General features: G+C 39.3%; 1 protein-coding gene across 1 annotated transcript in view; it reads left to right on the forward strand.

The window, feature by feature from the left end:
- The window catches only part of JMY (junction mediating and regulatory protein, p53 cofactor), a 95,497-nt gene that overhangs the window by 26,096 nt on the left and 56,429 nt on the right, over positions 1-12,972 (forward strand). Inside the window, exon 2 of the mRNA XM_075541209.1 lies at positions 6,231-6,404. Coding sequence (XP_075397324.1) covers positions 6,231-6,404 — 174 coding nt within the window. The remainder of the gene's footprint in view (positions 1-6,230; positions 6,405-12,972) is intronic.

The following is a 12,972-nucleotide window of genomic DNA, read 5'->3' on the forward strand; positions in this document are numbered from 1 at the left end:
ACACATTCGGGCCTTGTTAAAATGCATATTCTGATTCTCTGGGTTGGGAGATGGCAGTATGGTTCTGTAGTAGTTCTAACAAGATCCCAGGTAGTGATGCTAATTTTAATTGTCCCAGACTATTTTGGAATGGTTCGCTACTAAAGTACTGCCACTTTGATATGGTCCGTCCCTTAATGAATCTGAAGTCTTTGGACGAAGAAACAGGGCAGATTACCCATATGCCCCCATGTGGCTAATTCCAGGAAAAGTAGCTCCACTAGTAAAATACACAGCTGTATGTGTACACACTTGTTAATGTGCAGCTGGGGATTATGGAACTACATAACTCCTTGCTGCCCCACTTTTCACCCAGATGTTTTATCGGAGATACTTTAATTCATATCTCTAAATTCTGGACTACTTTCCCTCCATACTTCAAGCCCCAATTTAAATCCTCCATGTATTAGAACACTCTGTCTAATTGCTAGAGCCTATTTGATGAGTCTTTTCTCTAACTTTTAGTTAGTGTCTTTTACAGTCAGTATTTTATGTATTGGAACTGTTTTGCTCTTTCTATTGTGGTAAAACATAATAAAGTGACATTATAACCATTCATTTTCATAACCTCAAACAAACTCATTATATAAACTCCCCCAGTGTCCTATTGAGTTTTTGTCTCTTTGAATTTGCCTATTCTAGATATTTTATATAATAGAATCGCAGTTTTTTGTGTGTCTGACTTCTTTTACTTAATGTATTCAAGGCTCATGTACTGAAGCAAAACCTCATTCATTTTTCTATGGCTAATTAATACATACCTTTTTCAGGTTTTATTTCATCAGTTGAACATTTGGATTGTTTTCACTTTGGGACTGTTGTAAATGTATGAACATAGGTGTACAAGTCTCTGAATCATTTTCAGTTATTTTGAGGTATATAGCTGAGAGTGAAATTACGATACTGCAGTGCGATCACGAGGTGCCAACCAGTGCGATCACGAGGTGCCAAGGGACCAGGTATAAGGCATCATGCAAAAAAAAAAAACCAAGGATATAAGTGTGTGTATGTATGTGTATATGTATATACATACCATATTAAATGAAGGGGGAAGTGCAGAGTGGAGACCCAAGGCCCAAGTGTCGTCCAATGGAGATCCCCTCATAGAGGCGTTTAGGAGAGGAGATGGGTTAATTAAGGTGCGAGGTAGTACCGATGAAGAACACAGCTTTCCCCCAGATCCTGGATGCTTCCTCCCCCCAACTACCATGATCCGAATTCTACCTTGCAAGACTGGATAGGGCAGAGGCTGTACACTGGTACATATGAGAGCTGGAGGACCAGGGAATCCAGGGTGGATGAAACCTTCAGGACCAAGGGTATGAGGGGCGATGCTGGGAGAGTGGAGGGTGAGTGGGTTGGAAAGGGGGAACTGATTACAAGGATCCACATGTGACCTCTTCCCTGGGAGAGGGACAGCAGAGAAGGGGGGAAGGGAGACTCCGGATAGGGCAAGATATGACAAAATAACGAGGTATAAATTACCAAGGGCACATGAGGGAGGGGGGAAAGGGGAGGGAGGGGAAAAAAAAAAGAGGACTGATGCAAGGGGCTTAAGTGGAGAGCAAATGCTTTGAGAATGATTGGGGCAGGGAATGTATGGATGTGCTTTATACAATTGTTGTGTGTATATATATGGATTGTGATAAGAGTTGTATGAGTCCCTAATAAAATGTAAAAAAAAGAAAAGAGAAAAAAATGTTTAGGGCAAAAAAAAAGAAATTATGATACTGTATGAGAATTACAAGTGTAACTGTTTGAGGATGCACCTAGATGACACTTTCTTACACTCACATCAAATTTCCATAGACTCACAATCTTACTTATCACCTATGCTTCCCTAGTTAAAGAACAGAAATATCACAAGTGGATAGCTTTAACAAATAAATTTGTTCTCTCACAGTGTTGGACACTAGAATAAGGGCGCAAACTCTAGTCTAGAGGAAGACTTTCTTTGTTGCTTCTCAGCTTAGGAGGAAAGGCTTTGTCTACTTTCAGAGTCTGCATGCCTGATATTCCTTGAAGATTCTTGGGTTCCCAGCTCAGTTACCCTGAGTTCAGAGGATGGACTCCTGGCTCTTCTTTCTTGATGCTTTTAGGTCCCTTTCTGGTAACTTCTTCCCCCACTTCTGTAAGACAAAAAGCAATGCATGGAGTACCCCAGGGAATTACCTTACATTAGATCAGGATTGTGATTTAAGGGCAACGTATCCTACCCTGATTTCCTTATATTAGATCATTGTTGACCACATCAGATCCCAACCCAAGGGATGATTACATCAATATACAACTATCATTTTATGCCATTATGTTATTGCCAAGCCACTAAGAATTATATCTTAGCTAAGTTGACACATTTTCAGGTTACACAATTTAATCTGTGATACTCACCAATGCTTTTTTGGTTTTTGTTTTAAGTATAAGTATCCTGATATGTGTGAAGTATTGAGGAAATGGTGGTAAGGCAATGTCTGGTCTCTTCCCACTATTCCAGCCCCAAACTGATAACTATGATGTGGAAACCAGACATACCTCTAACCCCCAAACTTCCTTACCTATTCTACCCTTTGTCCTTCCCATAGCACTCTAATCCTCTGCTGGGTTCCATTGATTCATTGTACTGGCCCCACACAACTCACAGACTGTACTCATGACTATGAGATTAGGGAGTTCACAGGTGAGAAGTCAAAGATCTGAAAGCATTAAAGATACCGTTATTGTGCTTTCAGCAGCACCACCTGTTCTCTGGACCCTCAGCTGCTAGGCCCCTAGACATCCGATAAGCTCAGGCAAGTGTTAAAAAATGCATTTAGTACTAATAAATGCCCAAAGGGCAGCCCACACTGTAGGCCAGCCTCTTGCCTGAAGGCACTGGACTGTACTCATTAAGATTTAAACTTTTGCTTGCACATCTCCATCTCCATTCTAGCACCATTTGAAGAGACTATTCTTTGCCTCATTGAGGATTCTTGTTGAAAAATCATTTGGCTAGAGGTGTGAAGGTTAGTTTCTGAACCTTGAACTCTAGTCCATTGATCTAGTATATATACATCCTTAAGTCAGCATCACACTATAAAATTGGGAAGTATGAGTTATAATTAGTATTTTACTTTTAATACTGTTGACTTTGTTTCCTTTAAGGATAAAGTATCTTGGAAATTTTGCAATCCTTATATGACCTTTGTATATGGATGCTTAAAAAGCACTTTGAATTTAGTTTCTCTAGATCAGGAGTCCTCAAACTTTTTAAATGGGGCCGGTTCACTGTCCCTCAGACCCGTTGGAGGGCCATACTATAGTTTTATAAAAAATAAACTATGAACAAATTCCTATTCACACTGTACATATCTTATTTTGAAGTAAAAAAACAAACTAGGCAAAAACACCTAGCAGGCTAGATAAATGTCCTTGTTGGGCCGCATGTGGGGTCCACGGCCGTAGTTGGGAGTACACCTGCTCTAGATCCCTAAAAGTCACCCATAAAAATCTTAATGTTCCTGTCGTCTTTATTTCAATGAATGCTACAAACCTAGAAGTAAACATTATTTTCTCTCCTCCCTTATCTGGACCATTATCAAGTCCTATTGATTTTTTTAAACATTTTATTAGGGGCTCATACAACTCTTATTACAATCAATACTTATACATACATCAATTGTATAAAGCACACCTGTACATTCCTTTCCCTAATCATTTTCAAAGCATTTGCTCTCCACTTAAGCCCTTTGCATCAGATCCTCTTTTTTTCCCCTTCCTCCCCGCTCCCCCCTCCCTTATGAGCCCTCGATAATTCATAGATTATTATTTTGTCATATCTTGCCCTATCTGGCGTCTCCCCTCAACCCCCTCTCTGCTGTCTGTCCCCCAGGGAGGAGGTCACATGTAGATCCTTGTAATCAGTTCCCCCTTTCCAAGCCCCTCACCCTTTACTCTCCCAGTATCGCCCCTCACACCCCTGGTCCTGAAGGTATCATCCGCCCTGGATTCCCTGTGCCTCCAGCTCCTATGTACACCAGTGTACAACCTCTGCTCTATCCAGACTTGCAAGGTAGAATTTGGATCATGGTAGTTGGTGGGGAGGAAGCATCCAGGATCTGGGGGAAAGCTGTATTCTTCATCGGTGCTACATTGTACCCTGACTGACTCATCTCCTCCCCTAAACCTCTCTGTGAGGGGATCTCCAGTGGCCGACAAATGGGCTTTGGGTCTCCACTCTGCACTTCCCCCTTCATTCACCATGGTAAGATTTTTTTTTGATGATGATGCCTGATCCCTTTGGCACCCCTGATAGCACAGGCTGGTGTGCTTCCCCCATGTGGGCCCTGCTGCCCCTGAGCAAGACGGCCGCTTGTTCACCCCTATTGATTTTTATCTCCAAAACATTTCTTGAATTAATCTGCTCTTCTCTTCCAACTAAGCTACAACTTTCATGGGCGATAGATGCCGAAGTCTGTGAATGATGATCTGTATCCATCTGATGATATCCTTAGCATCCTTACTGGAATGTTGGAGCATACCTCCAGGCCACCACAGCTTGTCCCTATCGCATTCTGTGCCTTTCTGCTCACTTTGCTGTAACTGTATTTCACGGTCTTCATGGGGCCTTTGTACATACCTTTCTATCTGACTCAGTCTTCCTTTCCTTTTTAGTCTAATTTGCATTTTTTACCTTTCAGGGAACAGATCAAGATTCTTTTACTTACTCATTGGAAAACCCAAACTAAAATCTTTAATGGTTTCTTTTTGTCTTCAGCCATAAAGTATTTTGGCTTCAAGCTATCACTGACAAGTTTCTCTGCAAGCTCTCTATCTTCATGAAGGCATACATAGTTGAAGTTTTACATTGGTTAGGGAGTTTGATTCATGTTCACCTGCCCTTCATACTCTAAACTCTTTGAAAGCAGAGACTGTCTTCTTTGGTTCACCATTGTGTTCTGGTACTTTGGCAGTGGCCACCTCACTAGGGTCATAAAAGTGTTTGTTAAATAAATAAATCACTTAGGAATATCCAGCTTAGTGCTAAGCACACAATGGACAATGAACAAATACAGTACTTTCATGATAAGTTAATGATGTAAATAACTTATGTATTAAAATGAAAACCATTGTAGTTCATGTGGTTAGTGTAGTTTCATTTGTGTTTTGTTTTTTTGGAGCCTACCCTCCAGCCCGCCCCTGCATTTGTGTTTTTCACAGTATGTCATTCTTCTTATTTGCATTCTGGTTGTTCTGTTTTCAGTACTCCATTTTCCCTGCCACTTTATCTTCTTACCTTTCCCCTTAGATTAATTGTCCTTTTAGTCTCATACAGGTTTTTAAAAATACAGCATCATACTCATGGATACTATCTTTTGGCCCATTAACTAAAATGTCACCTCAGGTACTTTCTATTCAAGGTTTATAGAGTATACCAGGGAGTCAGGCTCAGAAAGTCCCCTCATCTCAATTTGCTAGGAAGACTGGACTTTTTAAGAATTTGTGTTTTGTACATTTCCTCTAGTTCTGGGTCCATCTGTAGAACTGATCAGAACAGTTGGTAACCAGCCACCATCTAGTTGTGATCTCATGGTAGGCAGAGCTGCAGCTTCATGTAAGCTATTAGTTCTATGTAGACTAGTGTCTGAGATGTTGGTTTCCATTTTTCTACCTTTTCTTTGCCTGATACATTATTTTCATTGCTACTTCATAGTTGTAATTTTGCTCCTGCGATTAATCAGACGACCCCTGTGAAAGGACCGTTGACACCCCCCCAGGGTTCAAGACCCACAGGTTGAGAACCACCGACATAGACTATGAATAGTGAGCTAGCTCTACCTGAGGCCTAGAGGTGAGTCATGAAAAGCCTGGGTCATTTAGTTCCTTCTGGCTTTTTGTGTTTCAGAGTTACTCTAGTGGTTGTAAGTTATGTTGGTCTTCTAACTAAGAGCTGTGCGGTTTTGAGACCAGGAGCTGTTCACAGGAGAAAGATAGACTTTTTGTTCTTGTAAAGATTTACATCCATGGAAACCCATAGGGGCAGTCTATTCTGCTCCTATAGTGTCATTATGAGGCAAAATCTATTCAACAGCAGTTTTTTCTCCCTCGTGTTTCTAGATTCCAAAGTCCTGAGAAGTCATGGAGAGAAATATAAAGCAAGTAAGTAGGCTACATTATATTAACTTTATTGGTAATGAAACTTTCATTTTCCCTAGCTCTTGGATAAGCACAAGAATACAGAGAGCATGGTAGAACTTCTTGAGTTGTATCAGATGGAGGATGAAGCCTACAGCAGCCTTGCAGAAGCCACAACGGAACTCTACCAGTATTTACTTCAGCCATTCCGCGACATGAGAGAACTTGCCATGCTACGAAGGCAACAGATCAAGGTATTATTATTAATTCAAACCCAAATAGTTCACAGTTTTAGAATTTTCAGCCTGGCTATATTAATACATGTCTTTACCCCCCCCCCCCACCCCACCTTAACTAATGAATCAGGACACAGGATAAGATAAATTTAATTCCAAGATTGACATACTCTCCTGTATTATTAATAATTTTGAAAAACATTGGGTTGCCAATTTTATACCATAAACCTGACATTTTGTTTAAAATATTATGTAATTCAAACAAGACTTGTCAGACATTGCATTTCCACCAAATCTTTGCATTATAGCTAAACACTAACACCTATGATCTATGAATTTTTTACTTCTGTAAATATAGTCTGCGTTGGGTATCAGCATTAGTAACAAATTGATTGAATCTACTTTTCAGGCTGTATTGGCCATTAGCATCATTAGCCATGAGGTGAGTTCATTTCCAGATCTTAAGGATAACTAAGGGGCATAGTCATGGCCATGGTTCACCCGTCTCAAATAACCAGCCCATAGCATAGCTTTTTTATGATTTTGAGTTTGTTCCACCTTTATCGCTCAGTCCATCCAGGACCATCTAGTGCAGTGGTTCTCAACCTGTGGGTCGCGAACACATGGGTCACCCAATTCATAACAGTAGCAAAATTACAGTTATGAAGTAGCGATGAAAATAATATTGTTGGGGGGGGTGGTCAGCACAACATGAGGAACTGTAGTAAAGGGTTATAGCATTAGAAAGCATGAGAACCACTGATCTAGTGTGATCTCTTTCAACCTTTATAAGCTAAGGAATAAAGAGCAAGTAAACCTAAAGTTAAGTACTTGTAAAAAATATTTTTAAGGTATAGAAATAATTAAAATAAAAAGACAAGAATAGGGAAAATATGATTACACACATTTTTTAATCAAAGAAGTTTTAAATCTCTAGCCAAGTTGATCGCAAAAAGAAGTACACATTATCAATATCAGGAACAAAAATGTATACACCACCACTACAGATGCTACTGATGTTGAAAGATTAGTAAGAGAATATGAACAACTCTGTGCACGTACATTCTAAAATGGAAGGTAAAAGGGGCATAATTCTTAGACAAATACGCATGACTAAAACATTCAAGGAGAAATGGAACATTTTAAATAGCCTTATGTATAACAAAATTGAATTTATAATTTAAAACCTTCTCCATTGAAAGGTTATACCAAGCACTTAAGGAAGAAATACTAATTCCCACATGGAAGAAGCACACCAGCTTGTATGATCATGATGTGTGTAAGGGATCAGGTATCAGGCATCAAAAAAAGAAATAATGCCAATTGTACACAAACTCATTCAGAAAACAGAATAGAGAACTCTTCCCAACTCTTTTATGAACCCAGGAGTATCCAAATACCAAAGTCAAATGAAGACATTACGGAAAAAAATTATCCCTAACGAATGTAAATAAAATAATCTTGAATAAAAAATATAGTCAGAATTTGTAAAATAAGTGCCATCAAGTGAGTTCTGATTCAGAGCAACCCTATAGGACAGTGTAGGACTGCCAGTGTGGATTTCTGTAGCTCTTTACATAAGTAGAAAGCCTTATCTTTCACCCACAGAGTACCTGGTGGTTTTGAACTGCTGACCTAGCAGTCAGCAACCCATTGCATTACCCACTTTTTATAAAAATTTTGAAGTAATTCTAATTATTGACGTGAGAAAACTATGTTTTCTTTTTATAAAAATAATTTTATTGGGTGCTCATACAACTCTTATAATCCATCTATTGTGTCAAGCACATTTGTACATTTGTTGCCATCACCATTCTCAAAACATTTGCTTTCCACTTGAGACCTTGACATGAGCTCCTCACTTTTCCCCTCCTACCCCCTTCCCTCATGAACCCTTGATAATTTATAAATTATTATTATTTTGTCATATCTTACTCTGTCTGATGTCTCCCTTCACCCACTTCCCTGTTGCCCATCCCCTAGGAAGGAGGTTATATGTAGATCCTTGTAATCATTAGCCCTTTTTACCCCACCTTCCCTCCACCCTCTCGATATCACCACAGGTCCTGAAGGGATCATCTGTCCTGGATTCCTGTTTCTAGTTCCTATCTGTATGCTTTACCCACTTTCATAGTAATCTGTATAAAGGGTACTATGCCATGACTAAATAGGAATTAGCTAAAAAAAATTGAGGTTGGTCCAACATTGTGCCGAACCAGAACCTATATTTTACCAAGATTGTAAGAGAATATATAAGAAACACTGAGAGGTCTTGTTAAAATGTAGAGTCTGATTCAATGTATCTGTGGTAAAAAGACAAGTGCTTAGCCTGGACTCAACCAGTTCAAAACCTTGGTGCTTTTGCATGGAAACCACTGCAGCATGTGAACTGGGAGCTATCTAGTGCTACCACTGTTATTTATTGTCCCACCTGACCAATTGTCCCGCCCCCCTTTGTTTCCTTGCCTTCAAATTTCTCTCACCATCTTTAAAAGCAGTGGGGTGGGAGGGCATTGATTAAAAGAAGCTATAGTAAGTACTGCTTTGAATATAAAAGTACAGGAATAACTGCCAAATTTAATTGTGCAGTGTGTTAAATCTTTTCAGAGTCAGGTGACTCCTTGGCCTGGAAATTTGCCTTATGGATACTACTACATGAGTATATTAATAAATTTATCTTGGCATTAGTTTTATCAAATAATCTGAGTCATACTAACAAATCAGGAATATTATCTGTAAGTTTCTCACATAAAATCCAGTATCAAAGCAAGTGGTGTGCTTTATTATAAAAAAATTCCATGCCAAGAAATGTGTATTTATAAATCTGTCTTGCTATCCTGACACACTTTTTTCCACATTCAAAATAGGCACTGTGTTCTTTCTAGGCCTGAGATTGAAAACAGAGGTGTCATTGTTTTTAGAACATGATTCAGCTGACCAAAGTGGTACATCTTCAAAATTGCCAAGTTAGGAAAAGAATTTAGTATCCTAGCTTAATGTCTTAGGTACAGTAAACTATAAATAAGTTCTTTAGCCAATAGCTGCATTTTGGCTCCTGAGTTTCAGAAGTCCGTTAAAAGAATGGAAGCATACAAAGCATGCTGCATTCTGTATATTTCGATGTATAAGGGCTACACGAAGTTAAGATTCTTTGCCACCAGCAAAGTATAAATTATCTTCCAGTTGCCAGAGGACCTGTTTACTTTTTTTCTTCAAAATGCCCTGATGCATGTTCTGGCTTTCTGCTGGTAAATAAATGGTGTAGTACTTAACCGAGCAATTAATTGAAAACAATTTTTATCTTACTGTTCTGAAGTAAAATATTTGAACTTTTAACACCACTGAGTGTTAAGTTTATTACAAATGTGTTCACTTCAGTGCCAAATAACCACATTCATTTAAACAAAAATTAAATATAAAGGATTGTAAGTTAGGTATAAAAATGCTACCTAGATAAGGGAAAAAGGCAAGGAGGTGACTGCCAGCTATCTCCCAGGTGGCAATGAAAACACAACAAAAACCGCAACTATCACCCCCAGGGTGGGAAGTACAGAGGCTTTGGACTTATTAATATGTCGAGGAGGAACCCTTGGAGGAGAAACTCAGTTTGTGAGGAGGAGGCATAATCTGCTGGTGCTGATTCTGTCCGAGCTTGAAGAGGGAACCCTAATCTCTAGCACACTGGTTGTGAATCTGAGAAGGGCTAGTTCTTCAAGGTTGAGAAAACATCAAACAGGATTCTTTTAACTGCTTCAAGGAAAGAACTGTGGATGGTGGGTGAAGAAGGGAAGGTGGGATGGTGTTTATAGAAATGCCAGGCAGGTGGGAAATCTTAAGTATTACCGAAACCCCCCTCCCCCCCAAGCCCCCTATGGGCAGAGCCTAAGGACCTTGGTGGTTTGAACCCACCAGCAGGTCCTTGCCAGTCTACAGCCAGAAGGATAGCAGATTTGGAAGCCACTGGGGCAGTGAATTGTGAATGTGACACATGTGCCAAAAGCTCCTACCTCCACCCATCCACCCCTTCCTGTGTGGTCTGGGAAGGAAGTTGGAGAAGATACTGCTGAGATTCATCTGTGAGTAACTGCAAACAATAGTCCCTGGAATGCCATCGTGCTGCATGTAAAATAAACCCTCAAGAGCAAGGAATGGGGCACATCTTCTGGACCTGAGATCCCAGTGCAGTGAACCACTTGGATCCAAAAGACGGTGGTGGCATCAGAGGAGCAGCAGCAGAGCCAGGAGGCAGAACGTGGAACAGAGTAGTGGACTTCTTAGTCCACAAGGCAGATTTGCTGACTGTGACGCTTGAACTGAATGCTTCTGAGTTGAGGCATCCAGTGCAGTGGTATGCACCTTTGAGCATTTATTAGTTGACCTAAAACAACTTTGTAATATGTCTTGATAAACAACTCTATCCTGAGCATTTTCATCTGGCATTACAAGCTGTCAGTTTCCTTAATAAACCCTTTCATCATGAGTTTTTGTGTTTGTTTTTTGAGAGTTCTGTGTAGCCAATTGCAATGGATGTTAGAGCCCAGAGGTGGAATAAAGGATACTACCTAAGGTAAAACAGCAACCCTATGGGCATCTTTACTCTGTGCTGTATGTCAGTCAGCTCAATGGTACATAACAGTGCAGAGAAATGTAGTTTGTTTTAACATCACAAGAATATAAAAAGAGAATGTAGAGCTGATAGGTACACGTAAAAGGTACAAATTTACATAGTACTTCTTAAAATGTTCTAAGTTATGGGTTGGAAACTTAGTTTAAGGTTTTAGGTGGAATACATTCTATGCAAGTTCTTTAACAGAGGCTAAAAACTACTGAGTTTGAAAAGGCAGTTAAATATTTTTTTAAAAAATATGCTGAGCATGTTCATTATGTTTGATAGTGCACTGAGTTATAAGTTGGACTACTAATTGCAAAGTTAGCAATTTGAAACCACCAACCACTCCATGGGAGAAAGACTTTCTAATAGTTTACAATCTCAGAAATCCACAGTAGTTCTTCCCTGTTCTACAGGGTCACTGAGTCAGAATCAACTCGATGTTGGTGAACATATTACTTATCTCCAATTGTCATAGGATATAAATTTTCTTTTCCCAAAGCCATGTTGCTACTGTGAAAAGAACTTTTATAATGTTTCAAGTAAAAGTTTCAATTATGACTAGTGTTGAAATTATTTAATTCTTGTTCCATACTTGTAAATACTAGTCTTAGCCTTTTAATTGATGTGTACCGTACTTTAAAATCAGGTATCATCCCAGCCAGAGAACACACAAATTGTGATTTTGTTACAGGAAACAAGTTCCCTAGAATCCTTAAATATAAGTTGAGATCCTAATATGTCACTTCATGATAAGATTCCCACAAAGGTTTCCTGTTGCCTAGTACACTGTATACACTTCTCCTGACATATAAACCTCCTCAAAATGACCACAGGGTACTTTTCTAGACGTGCCTTCCATTACTTTTATCTGTTTCATTTAAGCTCTGCTACTCTTGGACTGCCTCTTAATACACAAACACTTAATCTACCCCAACCCGCTCCCTTGCGCACGCTGGCTTTTGCTCAGATTGGTTCTTGCCTGTAGTTGCTTTTCGGTTGATGCCCTTTTTCCAGTATATTCCTATAAAATCCCACCCTTCCACTGAAGCACTCCACAATGGTAAACTTAGTTTTTTCTCTAAAGTTTTAAAATAGGTGTATTATTTTTAACCATTCTTCATTAACTCATATCTATCTGAAGATCTATTTGTTAAGATTCTACTTACTCATCATTCCATCTGGCAAATTGGCTCAGATTTTGTACTCTGATTTCCTGTATCAGGTGATCCCAACGTATTCAAGGCATGCCTGTGTTACGTTCTTTCATTTTCTATTTTTCATTTAGGTGTAAGTACCTTGTATTAGGCTGATTACTTTGCTATTCCAAGTGCCTAGCAGGTATGCAATGAATCATTATTTTGAACAAATAATTCAATATTAAGTCACCTCTCAAAAGTTAGTAAGTAGTAAAACCAGGTTTTTGTATTTCTCCATCTACCCCACCCCCCAAAATCTAATTAGATTGTAACCTTCTGGGGAGAATGTGTCGTACTCAGACTTTTTTATTACTTAAATTACACAATTAAAGTGGTTTCCTGATATTTTGCTTTGGGGAAAATCTAAAATTCAGGAAAAAACAACCCTGTTCAGTCAAATCTTTGACACTGCAGGGGCAGTGAATTTTTTTGTTTGCAAATTAAACGGTTCATTTTAATTTTTACTGAGTAACAGAATTGAAATAATGTGTATATGACTAATGCTATTTTGAAAAGAATAAATTTTTAAAAATCATTTTATTGGGGGCTCATACAACTCTTCACTTAAGCCCCTGGCATCAGCTCCTCATATGTCCCCCTCCCTCCCCGCTCCCCTCTCCCTCATTAACCCCTTGATAATTTATAAATTATTTTGTCATATCTTGCCCTGTATTTTGTCTCCCTTCACCCACTTTTCTGTTGTCTCCCCCCGAGGAAGGAGGTTATATTTAGATACTTGTAATCAGTGCCTCCACTCCATCCTGCTCTCCCCCACCCG

This window comes from Tenrec ecaudatus, chromosome 2 (assembly GCF_050624435.1).
Source record: "Tenrec ecaudatus isolate mTenEca1 chromosome 2, mTenEca1.hap1, whole genome shotgun sequence".
Taxonomy (NCBI): Eukaryota; Metazoa; Chordata; class Mammalia; order Afrosoricida; family Tenrecidae; genus Tenrec; species Tenrec ecaudatus.